Below are 24,919 nucleotides of genomic sequence, written 5' to 3'. Positions count from 1 at the left end.
GTGGAGTGGTGCTCATGCCCAGCACATTGACCAGCTGAATTACTAGTTGGTCTACCCTATGATAGAGCAGGTAGTCTATACATAAACTATTATGTGTGGTCATCAAATCATTCGGATGTCAGGATGCGTCACATCATCTGGTACAGTATGTAGTCATGTTATACAGCAAAATGGTGATGTGGTGCGTCATGATTCGCCTCCAGATGGCATTCAGTGCACGACCGCACGTAATAATTTCTCTAGTCAACAAAAATTAGCTTTGAGATTTTTATCTAAAATTTCAATTTTAGACCTCCATCTTATTTCTGAAATACTCAGAAGCAAAACATTTGTCAGGCACCAGATAACTTTACATTAATTTTTATTTATCAAATAAAATACGTTATTTCTTTTTTTTTAAAAAAACTAATAAAGATCCAAAGAACACGTACTTAATTAGAACAATTTCAGAAAAAAAAAATGAATAGTATTTAGGTGGTATTAATGTAATATTTAAAAATTAGGTGTTAAATATGTAATATGAAACAAATAAAGTGGTATGTATGTAAAAACCCCTAAATAGAAATCTATTATCAAAATATGTATAAAAAATTTTATACAACAATTTGATTTCTTTTTTTTTAATTATTTTTTATTTTTTGTCGTTGAGCGAACTTAGTTGATAAAAATCAGCGGTTGAGGATAATATACATTATTATCAGATAAAACCTTAGGTGTTACGATAATGTAACTGTGTTGATTAGCTGTACTTCGCCGACCATTGCGATGCGACCATCCCCCTCGTGACAGGTGCCTTAAACGTGTCGCCTTATCCATGCACCCGAAGACACGTGTTAGTCAGGCAACGCACTTCTCCTCCTATAAAGCTCCGCCCTCTTCTCCATTACAAACACACCTATTGCCTAAGTTGATCGTAGTGTTGAGCAAGAAAGGAAGAAAATAACAATGGCGTCGAATGAGGACAAAGCTGCCTACCATGCCGGCGAGGCCAAAGGCCAAACTCAGGTTTCCCTCTCTCTCTCTCTCTCTATGAGAACAAATATAATTTGTATTGGCCAAATTTTTGAAACGAGCGTAGCGCCATTATGTTCGGCGCATTCTTTGAATGCGCCAAACCGTTTGGCATATTCGCTGCTTTTTAAATTTATATCCTAAAACGCTGTTTTTCCTTATTTTCAACACAAATGCGCTCCTTCCTAAAAAATGGCCATTTGTATTCACACTTTACTTTCTGGTTCCGTCGTTGCAGGAGAAAAAAAATGAGCTGCTCGGAAAGGCGTCGGACACAGCGGCCGGAGCCAAGGAGAAGGCATCGGACGCGGCGGCAGGAGCCAAGGACAAGGCGTCTAACACGGCTGAGGCGGCCAAGGAGCATGCAGTAGAGGGAAAGGAGAAGACTGGTGGCTTTCTACAGCAGGTATTATTATTTACAATTATATATGATTTTAATTACCGATTATATGAAATATTATAATAAGTTGAACTGACTGTGAGCAGGCTACTGAGACGGTGAAGAATGCTGCGCAAGGAACAACGGAAGCGGTGAAGAACACTTTGGGAATTGGTGAAAAGAAATAGGGGCTACTAATGAAGAAACAGATTAAAGAGTTTGAATTTGGATGTTTTGTTATAGTAGTTTCTATTTGTATGGTTTCTTGAAGTGCTTTGGTTTGAATAATATTTAAATAATATTAAGACAGTTGATTTTTCTATAGTTCAATATCTGGTTAGTCATTCAGATGGGATCTGATAAATCTTGTTGTTGCAATCTAGTCTAAAATTAGAAGAAGAATTAGTGTAAAAGACTAAAAATTATAAATAAAATAGTTCTGAAATAAAATTATTATTTCTTAATGCAAGAGGTGAAAGATCAAATATAAGGTTTACAAATATTTGATCTATAGTTAAGGAACAATTATTACGTCCTCCGACCGGACGTAGAGGAACGTCCGGTTGGAGGCAAACTCCTGCCAAATACTGAGTTGTACCGAGTAAACACCGAGCAATATCAAATAATAACGAGGAATAACATCATGTGAAATCCCAATACCGAGTTATTTCGAGCTATCTTGAGCAATACCGAGTTATACAAAAGTTATACCGAGTTTTTCTTAGAAAAAACTCGGTACAACTCGGTATTTCTCGATATGATATAGCTCGGTATAACTCGGTATTGGTCTTTAAAAAGCGGTATTCATCGTTATTATCAAATAATACCTAGTTGTACCGAGAAAATACCGAGTTTTTTGACGAAAATTTGGCTCCGACCGGACGTTCCTCTACGTCCTTGCACCGGATGTAATAAAAGTTCATAGTTAAGAGGATAATTTAGGCCATCAATTAGCTCTTTCATTTCGTGATTTTGACACTCATATTCGAGCATACAGATTAATGCAGGATTTCACTATGACGTCGCGCGACTGATTAGATGGGCTTAACCGGGGGGCTTTGCTAGGATTTTTTCGCCCTAGTAACGGCTCTCTAGTTTCTTCTTCCTTTCTCGCCTCCTCTAGCTTTGTCAAAGAGAAACCTAAAGATCATATAATATTTTAATTTTTTTAGGGGGGCAATTATCTAAAAACTCCTATAATAAAGAGTAAAAAAAATTAAGGTGAACAAATTATCTAAATATTCATATAATAAATAAATTTTTAATCGAGGTAGGAATCAGAGAATGCGCCAACTGTACAATTCTAGTCTTCGAAAACCTCCCACTCATCAAACTGATCCTCAAACTTTCACTTCCAAGCCCCTCCAAAATGAAAATGCAGCCACATCTTCATCAACACTTACACAACCATCCCCCTTGAGCTGCACAAGCCTGATCAAACCATCAAATTTCATAATGATCCTGCATCAAAAAATATTATATCTTCCAATAAATTTGATGTGCTAAAAGACACTTTTGGTGATACTACCACTGTTGTTTTTACTGTGACTGAACCTTCTGATCCAAAAACTCTCCACAAGCTCTATTCAATAGCCAAAAAATGCAAGTGGCAAGCCTCCCAGGAAGCCTACCGACACGCTCCTCCAAAATACTAATGACCCTTCCAAATATTGCTTACTGGAACACTAGTTTAATTGATTATCTGGTTTGTCGGTCATATAGGATCTGATAGATCTTGTTGTTGCAGTCTAGCCTAAAATTAGAAGTTGTGCAACTAAAGTAGACTACAAATAATAAATACAATCAAAACAGAATCAGAAAGCTGTTGCAGGTTAAGGGTGTCAATTCGGGTTAGTGGACCGGTTCGGGTCGAACCCCAGTTGACTCATCTCTAAACGGGTCAACCTAAGCACGATCCGTTTTTATAACCGGGCCGACTTTTTCAACCCGTACCCGACCCATGAGGGTTAACGGGTTGACAAGACACTACCTGAATTTTTGAAATAAATCTCAAACGATTGGGTTTCCGGTTGCTACTCCCGGCGACGCAGCGGCAACGACAGTGGTGAAGCAGCAGCATCAGCGGCAAGAGGCAACGGCAGCACGCGATGTAGCGAGCCAGCTACGCGACTCAACACATCGGGACGCACCGCTCCGCACCGTGCACTCAAAGCGACTCGACGCTTCGGGATTCATGTGACTTGACGCTTCAAGATGCGACTCGACTCTTCGGGCGGCGCAGCAGTATACGAACTCGGGTTCGACCGGGCAGGGCGAGCACTCGACGCTTCGCACAGAGAGTGTAGCAGACGCAGGCAGAGGGTTTTCGGGTCATTTTTGGTTTGCCGGGTCAACCCGAACTCGACTTTTTTTTTTTTTTGAAACAGATCAGTTTGTTGAACCCGAACTAGACCTGTTTCTCAAACTGGTTGATCCGAACCATGATTTTTCTGAATCAGGTTCGGGTCGTGTCAAAAATTGACACCTCTAATAATTTGTTTGATATTATAAAATAACAAGGTAAGCAATGGAAGTTCAATTGCGCATGAGTTGGGTGTGCGTGGAGGGGGGGAACAAAACAGAATCAGGAAGTTATTGCAGGTTTATAAAGCTGATTGAAATAACTAGTTTAAGAATAGGATTATGCGTTTGGTAAAAATTTCATAATCTCTATTTTCTAATCAATAAACCTTGTTCACAACCTAACTGGGGAGTATATAGCAACTAGTAATACCTAAAAGGACCTTTTTTTTCAATAGATCAAATCTATGCGGACTTTTAAGAGGCCATCTAGCGTCCCAGCCCAAGCCCATCACCACTACACTTACTATGGGAGTTATTCTATTGGTTCCAAATTTATTTGTGGAAGACATATAAATCTAGTTTTAGATTGGTTATCAATCGGTTGAGCTTTCTTACAATGATTTCAAATCTATGCGGACTTTTAAGAGGCCATCTAGTCAATAAATCTAGTTTTAGATTGGTTCAAATATTGACACCCCTATTGTGTACATGCTTTCTTACAATGATTTCAATATTTTACGTGAAGAATTTATTCATTTGAAAGTTTTTTGAGCTTATATATATATAGGTGTGAATTTATGGAACAATTATTACGTCCTCTGACCGGACGTAGAGCTACGTTCGGCCATCAATAATATGTCGCCACCTGCTCTTACTCTTTACCGCGCGGCCCGACGACTTGACCCGAACCGGAACTCGGGATTGCTATGTTCGCGTATTGCGATGTATTACTCGGTATTTGCTCAGTATTGCTAGGTATTGTTTGGCAATAACGAGAAATACCGCTCTGTGAAGACCAATACCGAGCAATACCGAGTTGTACCGAGTTTTTCTAGAAAAACTCGGTATTGCTCGGTATTTGCTCGGTATTGCTCGGTATTTGCTCGGTATTGCTTGGTATTGGTTATTGCCGAGCAAAATTGACAATACCTAGCAATACCGAGCAGTAATGTAGGTAAATATTTGAATTTTTAACGAAAGGGTGACGGGCTGTTTGTCGGGTCGTCAAGGATTAAAATACGCACGTGCGCCAAACCCACTATTCACCGGGTCAGGTCCGCGGTTTTCTGCATGCTACGTGGCGTTATAAGATTGGTGGCCGAACGTAGAGCTGCGTACGTTCACCGGACCAAATAAGTTTGTATTTATGTGCACAAGCTTTAAGACAACAATTCCAATAGTTTTTGTATTATTTTTGTTCATTTTAAATCTTTTGAGGTTGTACACAGTTGTATATTAGATAAATTATGTTGGAAACATATTTATTTAACCTAATACACAATTGTGTATTGCTACGTACAGGCTTTGAGACAACCATTTCAATAGTTTCTATGTAAAATTTATTTTTTTGAAAGTTTTTTGAGCTTGTGCACAGCTGTGTATTAGATGAATTATGTTGGATATATTTTTATTTAACATAATACATGACTGTGTATTATTGTGCATAGGCTTTGAGACAACAATTCTAATATTTTCTGTATTATTTTTGCTCATTTTAAATCTTTTGGAGGTTGTACATAGTAGTGTATTGGGGATATTATATTAGATATATGTAAATTTAACATAATAAACAGATGTGTATTGTTATGTACAGGCTTTGAGACAACCATTACAATATTTTTTATTTTATTTTTGTTCGTTTTAAATATTTTGGAACTTGTCCACGCCTCTATATTGGAAAAATTATGTTGAAAATTTTGTTAACCCATCCACACAATGTTTGCAGATGTACACTCCAAATCTCAAATTTCATTGTAGAACATCAACATTTAGAGGAATCTATGATTATAGAACCTCGACGAGTCTAATCAGTGTTGCACATAATAGATGAGTTCTCATCTTGCAATTGGACAGCGGCCATTAGAGACTTCTTAGTTGCTCAGTTCGATGTTATTGTCATAAAATTTGTTAATTCCATACCACTAGGTTATATAAATGGTTTTGTACCATTGCTAATTGTGAATGCTAACAGCATCTAAGGATCTCTTTAATTAATACTTAATTTGGAACTAATCTTACTCATGATTATATATAGATTTGATTTCTGAAGCACACATCAATTGAAGCATCTAAAATAGATAATATCGCAAGACCCTGTTTCCTTCGTTCGGCCAATCATTTATTTTATAACGAAATACATGTCTCGAATTTATTTGATCCTTCAAGATGGGGGGATGACACTCTGCCCCACTTAACATAATAGGATATGTAATGTGATTTGTTTGTGTGCTTATTTTGACAATCACTTTTGTGCAGATGAAAATAAACCTCCTGTAGATTTATCCACCTCATTCTACTCAGAAAATTCCTTCTCCACCTCCCACCTCTCAACCCCCCAATTATCCTCAGAAAGTCCCCTCCCCATCTCTAAATCCCCTCAACGCCTCAATCATCTCACTCATTCTACTCATGAAATATTGTCTCCATTTAGACCAAAGAAGTCCTCAAGTAGAACGAAAACCCTTGATTCAAACATGCGAAGCATATATCTAAGTTTACACAGCAATACACAGCTCTGTATTAGGAGCATAAACACATTACGAACATAATTTTTTCTAATACACAGTTGTGTACAAGCTCAAAAAACTTCCAAATGAACAAATACAATACTCTATGTTGATATAAACTTGTATCTAAGCATGTACACAATAATATACAAATGTATATTAGGAGTATAAACACATTACGAACATAATTTCACTAATACATAAATGTGTACAAGCTCAAGAAACTTTCAAATAAACAAATATAACACTGTGATTGCTCTAAGCTTGTGCACAATAATACACGACTGTGTATTAGAAGAATAAACACATAACGAATATAATTTCTCTATTACACAGTTATGTACAAGCTCAAAAAACTTCCAAATGAAAAAAATATAGCATTGTGTATTGCTATAAGCTTATATCTAAGCTTGTACACAGCTGCATATTAGGAGTATAAATACATTACAAACATAATTTAATTAATATACAGATATGCACAAGCTCAAAAAGCTCAAAAAGTGAACAAATATAATACTTTGTATTGATATGAACTTATATCTAAATTTGCATACATCAATACACAGCTATGTATTTGAAAAACAAACATAATTTTCCTAACACATATAATTGACCTATTTACATTTTAAAAAACAATTTGAAGAATACACCCTAAACCCTAAAAAACTAATATATTTACATTAAATTTAAAAAAAAAATTGAAAATGTTGTTCTTCAGGACATTTGACATATAAATAATTAAAAAATATACTTCAACTGCGCACCATAGCGTGAAATTTTAAAGATGCCTTAATTTCTGTATACTTCTTTTAAGAAAAAATTCAGGACATGCAAACTGGACTGGTCATTCATGAGAAAATAGCTAATCTTTACTCTGTTTATATATTTCAGGGGTGAAACTGAACAAAAGATGGTAAAGTGATTAATTATCCTGATAAAACATATGTAATTCTGGAAAAAATTACAATCGTTATATGGCTGGTCAAAACAGAAGAAACATAATGGAGCTTAATTCATCCATCAATTATTTGAATAAGCATTAATGACCCTAGAAAAGATATCAAAAAGTGGCTGAATAAACTACTCGAAAATGTAAAACAAAACAAAAAACAATAAGCTGTTTGAAAGTTCTAGCTTTTCAGCAGCTTACTACAACACTCGCCAAATCTTATTTGCAAAAAATAAACTCCTGCTTCCTTAATGATGTTCATCATCATCACCATGTCCATCTGGAGGCCCTCCTGGGCCAACAACCTCCAACTGGAAAGTGAAAAGAGCAGAAATGGAAACTAATTAGGAACGAACTCACTAACTAGCAAAACATACAATGATGATGCGACTTACTGGCATACAATGTTGCACCGATACAAATACGGCGACACGGCGACACGGATACGGTACACGTCAATTCTTAAAAATATAGGATACGGGTATGACTCATGACACAGACATGACATTATAATTTATAAATCATACATTAAAATTAAGAAATCAATCAAAAAATAATATTTGAAATGACAAAAAATGAAAGAAACATCATTTGTAGCCTTGTAGCTTATAATATTAAAATAAAAGTAAGCATTAAATGTCTAGTCTACTCCTTTTTCCTTCCATACTCCTTTGGTTGGCTCGAACAACTTCTCAATATTAGTCCTCTTTGTGTCATTTTTCTAGGATTTTTTTTTTTAACAAAAAAATAAAAATTAAAAAAAAATTCGGAATTTTTTTTTAGTTTATCAACGGGACATGCGTATCGGATAAGCGTGTCCTTCTGAAATTAAATATTATTTTTAATTGGTGTATCGATGTAACATAGCTGGACGTATCGGTGTCGTATCGAACGTGTATCCATATCCAACACGTATCCGATACAGCACGCCTTCATAAAAAGGTGTATCGGTGCAACATAGCTGGCATAAAAATCAACGTAAAGATCAGTAAGAATCATAGTCTACTTACCACAAAATATTGGGAGCACACGGGACATTCATGTGGCTTGCCCTTCTCTAGCCAGAACCACACAACATCGTGCTCATCCTCTAGAGAACAAAAAACATAAACAAAAAAAAAATCACTTGAATTAATGAAACCCCATTCACTCCGATGTTTCAAGTCTAAACGATTGATTTCTCTTTTGTAGATATAAATATAATGCACAAACAAGTTAGTAATGGATGCAAGAAAACCCCTGAAGATGAACTTTGTGAAGTATGGAACATTAGTCGAAGTATCTAAGGGTAACCAGCAAAGGAAAAAGGCACATTTACCTCCTTCACCTCCAGGACAACCAACTATCCTTTTGTCATAATATGACTGAATCACAGCAGGTGCTTCCTGTGCGTAGATTACAACAGTCAAATGTTTCGCAATCATCAAATAGAAAAGAAGATAAACTAAATATTATTAAGGTAATGTCCATGTGACAGAAATTGGCATCAATAACCACATAGAAGGGAGTAATTTTTACATTGTTTAATCTCAATTTTACGTTTGGAATGTCATCATAAATCAGCAGCAACAGAAACATTACGAACTTCAATATGTAAGGTAAAACTACTTATCAAATAAATAAGCATAAAAAAAGGCCGCTAAATATGGGAAAAAGAAAATGAATTTAACTATTGACCAACTAAAATTATGATATATAAGGCAAACTTAATTTGACTACTATCAATGAAAAGCTTAAGATTATAGCAGTTGAAACAAGGTTTTTTTTTTTTTCCATTTTAGATATCTTGGGTCTATTGTTTAAAACGATAGTGAAATAGATTGAGATATTATTAATAAAATTCAAGTTGGATGGTTAAATGGAAGAATGCTTCAAACCTATTATGTGATAGAAAAGTACCCCTTAAGGAAAAATTTTATATAGTGGTTGTGAGACTTGAGATACTTTGTGTTACATAATGTTGGCCATTAAAAAATAATAATAATAATAATAATAATAATAATAATAATGTTGGCCATTAAAAGAAAAACATAAATTAACTTAGGTATTGTAGAGATTGAGGATGCTCAAGTGGATGAGCAGCTTAAGCCTCTTAAAGACAAAATGTGAAATGAGTATATATATGAAAAGGTTGGATCAGTGGCAGGTAAGATTAAAGAGAGTCGTCTTAGATGGGGTGGTCAAATAAAATATTGACCTTTCGATGACCTTATTAGGAAAGTAGATATATTAGATCCGACTAGGGGTGTAAATGAGCCAAGCCGACTCGTGAGCCAGCTCGAACTCTACTTGCTAACAAGCTTGCGAGTCTAGCTTATCGAGCCACGAGCTCGAATATCAAATGAGTTCGAGTTTGATTAAGCTCAGCTCGTAGACTTGCGAGCTGGTTTAAATAAATTAAATATTAAAAAAATGTTTTTTAAGTCAAATAAATATTCAAATTTTATATGTTTAATAATAGCATTTAAAACAAAACATCACAATAGCTTTCCGCAGTTTTTTCATTATTAATTAATGGTCATCTTCCCCAAAAAAAATAATGGTTATGTACTTGGTAACCTTTTCAAAACAAAAAAAAAAAGCTAAACCCGCTTCTTCCTCCCCAATATTCGCTTGTTCTTCTCGGATATCTAGCTGTAAAATGATCTGTGACTTTTTTTTTTGGGGAAAGGCAGTCTGTGACTTTGTTTGATGAAGAAGAAATCCCGACACAACTTATATTGAGTCTAGCTCTCAGAGCCTAAGAAAGAATGCTCGAGTCGAGTTCGAGCTAGTTCTTTGGGCTTGACTCGAGCTTGAGTTCGAGCTCTTTATTTGAGTGACGAGTCTACCTCGAGTTAGCTGTGACTCGAGCTTGACTCAACTCGTTTGCACCCCTAGATTCGACCTATGTTAAGAAAGATAGAAATAGACTTAAAAAGACTGGTTAGAAATATTAAAAAAGACATTTTTATTAGATTTAAATAAGAATTGGACTCTTAATAAGATACAATGGAAAATAAAAAGATTCATATAGCTGACCTACATAGTGGGATTAAAAGTTGTTGTTATTGTTCGTATTCATAAAGAATACCTTCTCAAATACATTGATGCCCAGGTATTTTAACAAATAAACCATCAGATAAAACAAATAATTCTTTACTTTTTATATCTATTTTAGTTCCACAATGTGTCGCTAGAGAAAGCATAAATAAAAAATAAACTTTCCAATAAAACAACATCATACATTACTTTTAAAGTCTATTTTGGTTCCACAATGTGAAACTATAGGAAGCATGGGCCATATTGATAGACCCAATTTGTAGTCTAGCGATGGAATCCACACCCTGGACAGTGGTGGGAGAATGGCAAATCACGGCATATGTCCTTAACCCTCTATATCATCAAAAGTTCAAGACAAATATCATTGGGAAGAAACTCCTAGTCCGGAGCTCAACAAACACCCTTTCTCCCATCTATAAAATGAAAGGAAGGGTGAGGGAGAGAAGTTTTTTTGTGCATATGTGTCTTTTTCTTCAATGTCTATGCATCAACGACTCCAGCTAATGGGGGGGGGGGGGTACATTTTGCTCTTTGCAGAGTTAAGGCTAACAATGTAACCACATAAAAGTTCTTAAAATAATGGGGCACACAATGAATTTATTTTACATTTCTTTGAAGTGAATCCCTATCTCAAGCTCTTATGCGGGACTTCTTTGATATGGTAAAGATTTTTTGCTTCTACTTAGTGTTTCATGCACCACCCATGCACGCTTTTTTGAAGCTACAGAGGCTCATTTAGTCATAGTGCCTTGCACACCACCTCATTTCTTTTAGTCTGACACACAACTTCACCATTAAGAAGGTGAAACAAAAGAATTAGATCTAAACAGTATAAAACATGCACATAAAGTACCTCATTGATAGCTTGGCTACTTGTTTCTCTTGAGTGCCCGTGATACTACAGGTACACCAATGATAAATTGTAGGTGCCAACCATTGGTGAAAACTAACAATGTATAGTGTTGCAAATTCACCAACGATAAATCTTAGGCGCTAGCGCTATGATTTGACCATATAAGATGAAACAATATAATCGATTTGACCATGAAACTTTATTTCATGCTATGTCTCAGAGCTTTTAAATCAAACTTTTCATCCACACCAATAAGCCTATGTCGCCTCAATGTGCACATCAAGTCATATTTACAAGTGTAGAATATAACATTTTCTTTTTTGAAATTGCAAAATAAAAAATAGAATATATCCTAGTGATTCCAAATTAATAATAAAAAATATCCCAAAAAAAACAAAGGCAAAGTTGGTTCAAATGATCCAAAATCCATTTCAAGGCATGCACTTATCAATCTTTCATTGAAGGAAAATACAGAAGCAAAACCCAAATTAAAAAAATAATAAGAAGAAGAAAAAAATTATGAATGTTGGGGAAAATATGGGATATGCAGAAAACCCCTTTATCCACCAAAGGCAAAGTTGGCACAATTTTGATCCAACAGCTATCAAAAAATAATAAATGAAACCTCACTTGAACCTAATTGTATCAACAATTCGCATGGACTGCTCCAAAAAGTCATAGTTGATTAGGAGATACAATTTAGGATTTCATGTCATCTTTTGTATTTCGAAAAGCACTAAAGACTTACTGACCTTGGTGATGCAAGACTTGCAAGAAACTTGATAAACAAGGTAGAATGTGTGTTTGTGGACTCAATCTATAAGTGCCAAGAATTTAACAAACCCTCGTACTATAAAAAATAATAATAATTCACATCTCAATCGTTACTGCACAATGAGGTAGTAAGACCGCTCTTTGAGTTGAATTAGTTGGGTAATCTGTTGTCAATTTCCCCCATTATTCCAAAACTAAATAAAATCTGAGCACAGCAAACAAGACCTCATTTGGAGCTATGCAAATCTCATAATTTTCTATAAAATCAAGATTTAGATAAAATAATTGCGCCCTTCACCACAAGTACATCACAAAAATATAGTTGAAATGAACATTGATCAGCATCGAACAATATAATAAACAAAATAAGTAGAACCAAACCAAGAGCGTGTAATGTAAATGAAGTATAAAAATATATATCGCACACAAAATGATACAGGCTCATCACTGGGAACCAAAAATGAACTTGGTTGGGACACATATGAAGTCAAATGAGAGTCCCTCCGCCTCCCTCCTTACCGGCACAAAGAATAAGCTATGAACATTCAAAAACTAACAAATAAATTCATTTATTTATAGCTTAGCTTCTTGTCTATCTCGAGAACCCATGACGTTTAGCCTCAACACCTGCGGTATATTATGGGTCCCCATTACAACCTTAGGCCGTGGGAGTATTTATGATACACCATGGCACTAATAATCCCATAATATGCCTCAAGTATTATGATGTCACCACATGATATTTGATTGCCCTTGAATCTTTTGTTTTGTGTCAGGGTCTTTTTAATTAAACTTTTTCATCCATGCCAATAATTGTGTTATTAGTGTGAGTAACAAATTGAATTTAGAAGTTTGAAATAGGGCCCTTGGACTTTTTTGAAATTACAAAATACAATGGGAAAATATATTGATGACTTAAAAAAAATACAGAAAAAAAAAGTCATAAATAAATATTCCAAAATTATTCAAAAAAAAAAAAAGATGGCTTAGATGTTCCCAAGTCCATTTCAAGGCACATAATCATGTCTTTCATGTGGGAAAATTATAAAAAATATCTATTTTTCTAAAAAAATTCAAAAACGATATGAATGTTCTGGAAAATGTGAGATTTGCCCATACCCCTCTGGCCACCGACAGCAAAGTTGGCACAGTTTATGGCTAACAACTGTCCAAAAATAATAAAAAGAAATTTCTCTAAGGTCTGATTGAACAGACAATTCACCTAAATCGCACCAGGTAGTTGAGCAAATTAGGCTATTCAAGTTGGGTTCTTAGGTCATCATCAGTCTTTCCAAGAGTGTAGAAGAACAATTGGCATGGGTGAAGCATCGAGGCTTAAATAGAGCATTTGTTTGTTGCCTCAATTTGTGCGTTAACAATTCAACAACCCCTAATTTATAAAATATAACAAGTTCAAAATCTTGGTGCCTACCCCAAACCAAGGTGGTAAGACCAGGTCTTTGAGTTCCAAAAGTTGGGCCTAATAAATACAAATTGAAAAACTCTACACCAATTAGATGTCAATTTCCATCATTTTCCAAAGCTCAATAAAATTTGAGCAGAGGGTACCCCTAACAAACTCCAAAAAATTCGCCAACCAAATGACAAACCTTGTGCACCAACTCTTGCATGCAAATACAACCCTATAAGATAGCTGATAAGACCCTCATTTGGAGCTATGTGCCTAGCAATTACAAGTGTCATCACCTCCTATTACAACAAGGATGACTACCTCTAAGAGAGTCAACCTAGAGTACATTGAATGTACAAAAAATGACAATTATTTAACATAATCGGAGGGATAGTCAATGTTGCTACTTTCCCCTTAAAAAATAAGATCAAATTAATAATTCAAGAACCAAAACCCAATGTTGGATGTAGTTACTGATAACTATAACTCGAGGCATAATTAATATTTCCACTTAATATTAAATATTTGAATCAAGTGAATAATTCAAGACCCAACCCTAGATGATGGGCATGATTATTAAAAATCATTTAGATATATTATCATCTACTTAAAGTATAAATAAAATGCCCCCTTTCTTAAACTAAATGCATGGAGGTATCCACCTCGTAGATATGAATGTTATTATAGAAGATCATAAGTTGAGGGGTTACATCGCCACCATTGCCTCAAAAAAAAAACCTTGAGAACTACATCTTCCCCATAATACAATCTATAAGCGAATATAACAATTGGAGGGAAGCGAATATAACAATTGGAGGGATCACCACCAGCATCAATACTCCTTAAAGTCAAGAAGAATAAGCCTCAAGTATCTAGGTTGAAGGGCCCATCAAGCAACTAACATCTCATAATGAATGGCATTCTCAAAATAAGTCACAACGGAAGGGATCTTTGCATAAAACACCGAGTATCCACAAACCCAGAGCTTCAAAAATAAAAATATAAAAATAAAATGACCAAAAAAATAAACCGCAACTACTATGTGCTTAGAGTGACCACTTATATACCCACCACCTAAAGCTTGTCAAGGGAATTAATTTAAAAGATTCATCTCACAAAGAAGTCAATATTATGTTGATTAATCAATGGGTCCAAAATCCTAAGTCAGCAAGGACAAACCAAATCCCTTCATACTTGATTGTCATACCTCAAATGTGCTATTGAATCACAAAAACTAAAAGAAAGGGGAAAGCCAACTTAATTGCCAACTCTATGAGTAATGAGTCCGAGTCATCTAGTGCATCTGACAAAGCACCAAAACCGATGTTAGTCAAATTGGGATGCAAGGACCCCTTAGCAAGATTTACAAATGCAATTTATAAGATTCCATCAGATGATGAAATCAATAATTGCTAATAAGAATACTCAAGTCAATGATATTAATTGTTGCTATTCCTCCATTATCTATCATGAGCATATGAGCAGCTTCCTAATCAAACAACATCGTGGAAGGTTGGATAATATATGAAGCCATCATAAAGTAAACTTAGAAGTCTCAAAACTAGTCTTATGAAAAATTCTCTCCTCCAATCAAGAGGGAGGGTGATCAAGAACAAAAGGTCTATGCCTATGAAAAATAAAAAACTAGGAATATGAGATTCTCAAATAAAAAGAATAAAAATCTTTGAGTGGCACTTTATCTAGTATTTAGCTTACCTCCTATAATGATTAATTCCCTGACTCTCGCGGAACAAGAATTTTCTTTCAAAGCCCATTCCTACGAAGAGTTTTGTAAAGAATAAAATCATGCTTCAATTTTAAGCATAAGATATGTCAGAATATGACCTAATACTTATAGGATAGTTAATTATCATTTTTACTAACATTCATCCAAACCCTGCACATATAAATGTGTATGTGCGGTATTGCCTTTCTTTTATTAAGTATCACCATAGTGCATGTACTATATTTCCTTCATTGTAATATGCTCCTTCATCTAGACTTCAAAAGTGATAGGCTTGCAAAAAAAAGTGATAGGCTTGCATAAAAAATCTACAAATCTTCATTTGATAGTGTTGTGTTGTATTGTTATGTTTGGTTAAAATAGAATCACGGGTACTCGATATGATGAAGAATATGCTCTATATGTCTTGTACCATAATTAAAGAAGTCGTAGTACACATGCATAATAGCACTTTTTGCCACATATTTTTATTAGAATTGCAATTATCAAATGTCAAATTCTAAAAAATAGAAAACATGAAGAAGGCATACCCGCAGACTATTCTACTTCAACTGATGATGTTGTGTTGTGCCATGAGAAATAAAGTTGCAAGGCAAGAAAAATTCCTCAAATATACTCACCATGGTTTTGAAGCATGGAAGGGGGGAAAGGGTTCTTCAATGCACATGCGAAACAAAACTAGAAGGTAAATATGGTATGATAGCATGACAAAAAAGAAACATAAAAATAACACAATGTCAAATAGGAGAAAAAGCAACAAAATAGATAGCAGCTAGATGCCATCACAAAACCAATTTCGCTAATAACGCATTAAAGGGCATAAATAAAAGGTAAAAAAAGGAAATTTAGCATAAAATTAAAATTTTGATAAGAGGACTCCCCTGAGGAAATACAATTTACTCCTAAAATTATACTAACAATAAAACAACACTATATTTCTAAACTAATTTGTATGGTTAAAAAAGCAACATGGCCTCACATAAGAAAGGTCATAAATTCATATCATAAATGAAAAAATAAACTCCATACAAGCAAATAATTTATTTTTTTTAAATGCTGGTTATGTTTTATGTCTTTTTAATACATTTTGTTTTTGTTTTATTCTAACTCATAATAAATGAAAACATGTGTTTTCTCCCTCTGCTTTCAATTTGTACTGTCTATCAATCACGCAACCTTTTACCACATAGCAATCTTGTCTATCACGCCTCCTCCCGAGGCTGAGCTTTGTGTTACCATAAGAGAGGAAACTATGTCCAAACCCAACTCATCTCCAACAACCATGAATCAACAATCCATCCTCTTGACTCCAAGCCTTCAAATTTCACAACAAGGCGATATGAACTGCTTCATGCCCTATAAGGTATATTAAGATGAATGTGAAGGAGAACGAAAGTGAAAAAAGGTGAATTTGTACATAGTTGAAGACAATCACAAGTATTTACATTGATGGAGAATGGAACGCCATAGAATTGCCCATAGATTTCTTAGATGGAGTGTCCCAATTTCACATCAACACATTTGGCCCAGTCGAAAAAGGGGAGTGGAGGATGGGGTCTGAGGTGAAGATTAGGTTGTATTGAAAGTAGGTGATGTTGTGAGGCTTAATGGCATAAAATAGCACATGCTATTACGCATAACACAGTGCAATGCACCCTCTACATCATTTTCAAAGAGCAGTGCAAGAGGTTCAAAATAGCGGACAATATTTAAGCTATGCATGGGTAACAACACATGGCGCATAGCCTCTATAGCGCACATAATTTTAATATATATTTTTTAAGGTTATAAAATAAATTTTATATTATTGATTATTTAGATTTTTATTTCCATTAAATGATCTAAGCATGTGACTTTCATCTTCTCCCACTTAGTTCCACTCTACTATATAGAGCATCGCACACACCACAACACAAGCCAAACCGTCAAGCCTCACCAAATGACCAAGGAGAAGCGCTTGACAAGGCTTCAACAAATCATTTCTCTCCTTTGACATCAAATTTATTATTTCCAAATTATATGGATAGAGAAAGAGTAATGGGCATTGCCGCCCTTAAATGTCAGAAGAATTTGAAGACTTTTTCAACAAGGTTGCTCTTGCAACGAACAACCCTATGTGGAACACTTGCAGTCTTGCACCAACAATTAGCTACTCGCAACCCAATGAAGGGCTAATAAGTTGGTGCATGGCTTCAATGATGATTCCTTACACTTAGCATGGGCGTGTCAAATAGGTTAGAGAGTTTCTTTTTCTTTTTATATGTTATCTTTTAGATGATTGAATCCCAATTTAGCCAAGTTGAAAATATTATGATAAATGTGAGGTACAACGAGTACATACTGAGAAATGATTATATTAGAGAGACCGTAGAAGCGATGTTCATTGGCAACCACTTTCCAAATAGTAACTATATTCTAACTATGAAATGCCATCAATTGTAGCTCTAGAAATATTAAGAATTCTAGGAAAGTTGCTCATCCCTAGACAAACAGATAACAAAAATTCTCAACAGAATCTAATCTGCTCCTGTTCATGCCATAAACTGCACATTTCAGACTTGAAATAAGCTTGCAATTAGTTCTCATATGCCCCGACACAAATCACAGTTAAATTACATTTCCATTACAACTTTATTACATGCTACAATGTTATGCTTCTTGATCTACATCAAGAAGGTGAAAGCACCTTTTGAGTAGGTGCGGACTCCTTGAGGAAGAATGGGAAAGAAAAGAGACTAGAAAAGAAAAAAATGAAAGCAAAAATATTATTTTTTGAATAGAAATTACAGCATCAAAGATCTATTTATAGTGTTTTTATAAACCGATTTTGGGTTTAATATAGGATTAGACCAGTTGACTCAATACAATTAATAAAAAATAACTAAAATGGATTTGGGGATTGGTTTAATGCTGAAATAATATGAACCGCGGACTACTATATTTGGTGCTCAATCATCTCTCAACCTTGAAGCATTTTTATCATCTTGGTGCCCAATTTCTAAATTATTCACCCATTCTCGACCATCGTTTAAAAAGGCGTATGAGGCGGAAGCCTTGAGGCGCACCTCGAGTCGAGGCGTGGACTGGGCGGACTAAGGCGTAAGCCTCAAGTGTTCGGGCAAAGCGTACGCTTCTTTCAACTGAGGCGTACGCCCCTGGGCGCGAGGCGCCAAGGCGAAAGAGGCGCTGCCTCGACTCATTTTGTTCGCCAGACTCATTCATGCGTAAATAGAGCGCCCTTATTAGACTTAGGGCTTCTTCTTAGTTCTTATAAGCATTTCCGCCGCTCCCTCTCATTCGCTTGTTCTCTGTTTTCTCTCGTTCGCACGCTCTCTTCCTCCGACTTGGACAACAAAGTTCGATCGAACTTTCGGTCGTGTAATCTGCTCCGACTTTCAACTGCCTAACGTTTCATTAATGCTTTGCATCCCTCTATTATAATCATTTTTTTATTTATCCTTATTGGGTTAGCCACACATCAACCTTAAATTTTTATCTCTATCACACCCAACTTAGCTATCATAGATTTTTATACACTTAGATCCATTCAACATATAAGATCTAATTGTAGTTTAATAAAATTTACATTCAAGTTTAATAAATTTACATTTAAATCTATAATATTCTCATATCATATAATACTCTTGAGATATTTCTCCATTTTACTCATACCCTTATCTCTAAAAATTATATAATTATTCTTTCTTATAATGGATCCAAGAAGCATAAACCTTTTACACCTAGATATTACTTTATATTTTAACAAAATAATTGACAATGAATAATATCATACACTCAAATTTTGTTTTGCTAATTCTAAATTATTTATTTTCTAAGAATTTTCTCCATTATTCTATATTTCTACTTACTTCAATAGATGTCTCACCAATTGGAACTAGTCATATGCTAAAAGCATAAAACAAGACATCTCGCTTTAAATATCCTTTGCAAGCACCTCTATAATCAATATAAAAGTATATAAATAGGAAAAGGACAAGGAAAAATAAAATTCCAAACTCCTCTAATTCTATTCAATAAAATAGGAGCCGTCAAAGGAATATGAGTGAATAGATCCCAGCCATTGGTATAAATTATAAGGGAAATTTTCGAACAAATCAAGAATCAAGAGAGATAATTGAAACAGCCCTTGGAAAAAAATCTAAGACAATACCCTCTTATCCTTACCAGAAAGACAACCTATTTAAGAATTTTAAGTATAAAACTCAAGGACCATGCTACTTTCCAACCTTAGTGTTTCTAAAGTCCCAATAGAATTCAAACCCAAGTTTGAAAAAATTGTGATCTTCGAGGGTTCTATAAATTCTTCATCCTCAAATCAACCATCTTAAAGCAATCTATGGACCTTGATAATTTTCCAGTTGCAGGTCATCGATTTATATGCTGGAATCATTCCATTTTTAACTTTCAGGACAGGAGAATAATGTGCTGCTCCTACTGGGGCATCTAAAATTGCATGAAAATTGAAAGCTGACAAATTTGTGAGCACATCAAGTGAATTCAAGAGATTGATGTAACACAAGTGTAAAAAAAACAAGATTTTCTCATTAAGGTTGTAAACCTTGACGAGGAAAACCATAGAGTACAGCGTACAGTAATTTCTCTATGGTACTAGAACAGCAGAAATTGGGATAAGCAAGAATATACTAAAGTTGTTTGGTTATTAAAAGCTAGCAACCAATGTGATCAAAGCACTTTGCATAAACATGTTTTTTCAAACAATCATAGACATCAGTGTCATCTATAACAGAACAAGGGTGCAAACATCTATAGTAAATAGAAAAAGGAAAATCTCGGCTAGCAATGAGAATTAAGTGAACAGAAAGCTATAAAAGAACAAATTTAAAAAGAGCATTCAAACTACTCAAAATGACAAGGAAAAAAAACGATAACACAAAAATCCAGTTCAGGAACAGCTCATGATACACAGATCCACAATTTCCAGGTCGCTAACCTTGGTGCCAAATGGGCCGACAGGAGCATCCATGTCAAACCGCTTCTTTCCCTGCGCCATAGAATAAAAATACCGAAATAATCCATCAATCTCTCAGCAAACACATGAACCACAGAAGAATATCTCAGATTCAACAAGGCACGGCTCACTCACCTCAAGCTCCGCCTCCAGCTCCTCCCGCTCTAGCCCCGTGGCGATCGGCATAATGTCCTCCACCCTCTTTTTAGTTGGAGGTGGCGCATTACCTAAACAACTAAAATGGAATCATCGCCTCCGCCCCCAACCAAGCAAAATCGAATTGTGTACTTAGAAATTCAGAGGTAGAGCGTACCAGACTCAACGGAGAAGAAGCGAACGGTCCTTCTGGTCGAATTCATGGCTCCACACCGCAGGGCGTCGCCGGCTGCAGCCGGGCGGTGGATCTGTAAGGCTGATCGCCATGGAGCGAACGCATGGAGCTGAGAGGAAACTCTACGCCACATATTATATCAGCAGCGAAGGAATTCTCAGGAAATTCTCGTTTGATCGCGTGCTAAAATCCTCGATCTTCTTCCCGGCGGCTTTGTCTACGCTTCCTTATTGGACGACAGATGTCCCTTCCGTATTGCCATCGACAGTGCGAGCTTCATAGGGCTATTTACAGGGAGGCGCGGCTGTTTAGGGCTAGACTTTTTCACGGAGAAAAAATTTCGCTACGCCAATGAAAACAAAAAATGTGATTTAAATACATAAACTTTATTTGATGTTATTTAAAAAATATCTATCATCTAAAATTTAAATATTATATATCTACCACTCATATAATTAATAAAAATATTAAAATATATAGGTTGATATAAATAATAAGAATAAAATATATGAATATTTGATATTAAAATTTTATATAAAAGATGGAAGTCTAATATTAAAATTTTAGATATTAAATTGTAAATAATATGAAATTAAAAAATGACAAATATGTAAATCCCCTAAAAAAAATAAGTCCAGATATTAGAATGGGATTATTTTTATAACCCTAGTTTTTAATTTCATCTCTATCGTATTTTTCATTCAATATAATTAATTTAATTATTAAATAATAGAACTAAAATACTAAATAAATATAATTAAATTAATTAACATTCAAAAATTGTATATTATAAATATATTTATGAATTTCCCATGATTAAATTGTTCCTCTAATCATATATTTAAATTTAGTGATGAAATAAGAGTGTTGATAAAAATAAAAATTTATTAAAATTAATTAAAATTAAACTTTTGATGTGTGAACAAAAAAGTATTAATTAATAAAATATTGTAGCTTAGAACCTACAAAACAAAACAAAAATACTTAATAATAGCTATTATGTTTAAGGATTTTGAATTACGCTCATGCTTCATTATTCTATCAAAATCATCAAATATTAATTCTACCTTAAGGGCATCTCCAACCGAACTCCAAACGTTTGAATGACGTCGCTCGCGAGCTCCAGTCGAACGGTAAAATCTCCGCAATTTGATTGCGGGTGAACAGTGGGACGCCAATATTGGTGTTGCACTGTTCATCTTCTCTATTTTTCGGTACCGAACTTGTGAAGAAACGCACGAAAGAAGAAAACGACCGTTACCTCTGCAAACGAGGCAAATGGAGTTCGATTGGAAATGAATTACGACATTTTTTAGTTTCACGTCATTTTGGAGTGAAAATTGACATTTTCTGTTGGAGATGCCCTAAAATGATACATCATCAAGAAGGGCTTAGATTAAATGCATTATCAAATTAGAAAACATATGAAATTAAATTATGAACCATCTAAACTACGATTTGACCAAACTTACAATCAAACTAAACATCTCAATGAGATTAACCCAATGATATCAAATGTGGTCCTATCCAAATATGAATGAATTCAAATCAAACACTTCAACTGTGATTAGGAACTTCATGACACTAATTGAATGACCAAAAGATCTTAGGATCTCGCATGCTTACAATCGAATCGAGTATCTTTGATGATACAAATCCAACGACTAAGATCAACTAATTTTTATATCATTAAGGCACTTAAATGTTAAATAAAAGTTTATGATTGACCAAGGACATAATGAGTCATATAGTGTTGAATGATGACAGGTCAAGTCCAAGATCAAAATTTTGGGAACTTTTCATATTTATTTAAATTAAACAGACTATAGAGTTTCTAATCAGCATCAAGTAAACAAAAAAGTAAATTCATCCATAAACTTCTATTTTTTTACTCATCACCTGAATGTATATACAATTACAACTATACAATAGTACATGACTACAAACGAGAACATAGCAAATAAATGAATAGATATGAATGTATAAAAAAATAAAAGCAAAAAAATACCTTTATAGACTTTGACAGATCAAGACATGAGGCCACAACTATTCAACCAACTCTTTTCACATCACTCGACTTGAAATAAAATGCATAGTAGGTGTGAGCCAATAACCCTTAGCATGTTACACATATTGATCTTAATTTTTAATGATTAACTTATTATGGATTTAGTTGAATTTTATAGTTGTTGTTAAGATGCTATTGTACTTAACAGAATGGTGTTAGCAATTAACAAAATTTAAATAGACTTTACTTTGAAATTAAATAAACAAGTATTTCATATATCAGAGCTTAAAATACCATATTTCTCTCAAGCCATTATATATCTCATCAGAAACATATGTCATAATTCAAGCTCTTATAACTCCTTGTGCTATCATATAAGAAAACAAACATTTATGACTCTCGAATGATTAGCATATATTAGATATTCAGAACATGCCCTTATGACTCCATGTGCATTCAACACTACAGAACTTTCTTCATCATCGGAGCTAAACAAATTCACACATTTCAAGTATATAAACATGTATATCATTTTATTATAGTAAAAGAAAAGTAAATAAATCATTTTTAGATATATAGATAATGTTTTACTGGTAGGTAATAGATTTAACAACTAAGCAGGATTTCACAGTTTTTAGAATTTCACCATATTATCACTAATTGTTCAGAATTTTTTTGAAGCTTTAAATGTACTACAACCTTAATTTTTGGGATCAAAATATATATATAACAATCTTGCTGTCGACTATCATTCTTAATCTTATAATAAATACAAGAAATTTTTTAAGAAAGATTTAAGAAAATCTTAAACTCTGCAAAAGTCCTTAGAAGGACTTCTACTCCTCGAGCAAGTTCGTAGTCATGACATAAAAAAAGGTGGCAATGGTCTGAAGACAGACTAATATTTACCTTCAGTTTGAAAAACATGTACCACTCGACCCCTTCCAATCAAGGTACAACTAATATGAGGAGGTTTGATTTGACCTATTTCATAACGATTAATGTCATCAAATAATGTTATTATAAATATCTTGTTTCTTTCAAGGTAAAAGAATAATTGTTAATTATTATAAATAATTTCATATGGGTCAAACATCATTTATGAATTTCTCTCAATCTCTTTTACACAAGTTAGTATCATTAAACAACACTCAAACAAGCATCTTGAATATGTTAACATCTTTGGTGGATTTTTCTCCATCTCTTTCATACAGGTTAATGTCAAGCAACACTATGACAAAATGATCTCTGATAAGTCATAATTTTAGTGGATTTCTCTCAACTACTTTGTGAAACTGCTTAAGGAAATGTTTGGTTGTCTAAAAAAATAAATTAGTGTAAAAAAATGAAGTGTAAACGAAATGCAATGTAAAAATTATACTTTTGAGGTATTTGGATTAATGTAAAGTAAATGCATAAGATTTTTTTTTTTGCATGATTTGAATAAAAATAAATATAGTGTAAAGTCAAATATGATAGTCGCAAGTGGCAGTGCCCAGGGTTGGGTGGTGGATGGCCGATGAGGACTACAGCAGTGGTGGCAATAAGTGGCGGGGGTGGTCAAGATAACTTACTTGTCGTGCAACGATTCTCACTCAAAATTGGATAAGTTTAGTTTACCTAAAAAATGAACTAAGCGGCTATTTAGTTGGCTCCATTTGCCCATTTTACTTCCAACTAAATATCCCATAAGTAAAAAAAAAAAAAACTCTTAAGCAACGAGGAGCCTTTAGTGTAATTGTTGGAATTTCATTAAAAAACTCCAAAGCTATATATGCTCGTGTGGGAGCAATCTTAGGATGGTCGACTTCCTAAGAAGTTACAACAACGAGATAAAAACTGGAGACTATTAGGCCAAAATGGACAATGGTTCAAAGTTAAGTAATCGGGCTGTAATGCACTTTCACATGAGTTAATATTATTAAATAACACTCTAATAAATAATCTCATATAAATTAAACTCCATTGATGAATTTTTCTCAACATCTTTCATCACAGGTTAAGATTTCTGATGACACATTATACCTAAGTATTTTCCTATGCTGGTAAATAAAGTTGTAAAAGAGCTCAAAATTAATACCTCCTTTCATGAGAAGAGAAGCATGGTGCTAATTAAATACCTTCTTGAGAATAAATTTTGGTCATAATATACTAATTAAATTTTTTATCAAAATAGGAATTAAAGTTTTTGAATATATTTTGAGATGATTTATGTATTACAATCAATTCAAAATGAATTGAACTGCTTTACAGTCTAAACAAATCAATTTTTATTCATGATATTCTGATACTATATATTTTTTAGTCTTGTTGGCATAATTAATATGAAGATTAGAGCCATAGCATTACTTTCCTAGGATGCTAAAGCTCTCTCTCTCTCTCTCTCTCTCTCTCTCT

General features: G+C 34.3%; 2 protein-coding genes across 2 annotated transcripts; one reads left to right on the top strand and one right to left on the bottom strand.

The window, feature by feature from the left end:
* The first annotated feature begins 854 nt into the window (after positions 1 to 854).
* Positions 855 to 1,720, top strand: LOC110116038 (ABA-inducible protein PHV A1). The gene is made up of 3 exons (XM_020849478.2): positions 855 to 1,005; positions 1,250 to 1,417; positions 1,498 to 1,720. Exons 1-3 carry the CDS (start codon positions 946 to 948, stop codon positions 1,576 to 1,578), a joined length of 309 nt encoding a protein of 102 aa, XP_020705137.1. The 5' UTR covers positions 855 to 945; the 3' UTR covers positions 1,579 to 1,720.
* Positions 1,721 to 7,320: 5,600 nt separating this feature from the next.
* On the bottom strand, positions 7,321 to 20,855 carry LOC110116063 (cytochrome c oxidase subunit 5b-1, mitochondrial). Its single transcript, XM_020849508.2, has 6 exons — positions 20,497 to 20,855; positions 20,319 to 20,410; positions 20,166 to 20,216; positions 8,688 to 8,754; positions 8,380 to 8,459; positions 7,321 to 7,680 (listed from the first exon to the last, which is right to left on the bottom strand). The coding sequence occupies exons 1-6, from the start codon at positions 20,645 to 20,647 to the stop codon at positions 7,618 to 7,620; spliced, it is 504 nt and encodes a 167-aa protein (XP_020705167.1). The 5' UTR covers positions 20,648 to 20,855; the 3' UTR covers positions 7,321 to 7,617.
* Positions 20,856 to 24,919: the final 4,064 nt, after the last annotated feature.

Source organism: Dendrobium catenatum, unplaced genomic scaffold (genome assembly GCF_001605985.2).
Source record: "Dendrobium catenatum unplaced genomic scaffold, ASM160598v2 original_scaffold_51051, whole genome shotgun sequence".
NCBI lineage: Eukaryota > Viridiplantae > Streptophyta > Magnoliopsida > Asparagales > Orchidaceae > Dendrobium > Dendrobium catenatum.
Note: the sequence above shows the minus strand (reverse complement) of the source record. Positions and strands in the feature narration are given on the sequence as shown.

Coding starts and splice junctions, on each gene's coding strand:
- LOC110116038 (XM_020849478.2), top strand. CDS start 946: ATGGCGTCGAATGAGGACAAAGCTGCCTACCATGCCGGCGAGGCCAAA. Junction 1,006..1,249: donor AGGCCAAAGGCCAAACTCAG/GTTTCCCTCTCT, acceptor CCGTCGTTGCAG/GAGAAAAAAAATGAGCTGCT. Junction 1,418..1,497: donor CTGGTGGCTTTCTACAGCAG/GTATTATTATTT, acceptor GACTGTGAGCAG/GCTACTGAGACGGTGAAGAA.
- LOC110116063 (XM_020849508.2), bottom strand. CDS start 20,647: ATGTGGCGTAGAGTTTCCTCTCAGCTCCATGCGTTCGCTCCATGGCGA. Junction 20,217..20,318: donor AGCTGGAGGCGGAGCTTGAG/GTGAGTGAGCCG, acceptor TCTATGGCGCAG/GGAAAGAAGCGGTTTGACAT. Junction 7,681..8,379: donor TGTGCTCCCAATATTTTGTG/GTAAGTAGACTA, acceptor TTCACTTTCCAG/TTGGAGGTTGTTGGCCCAGG.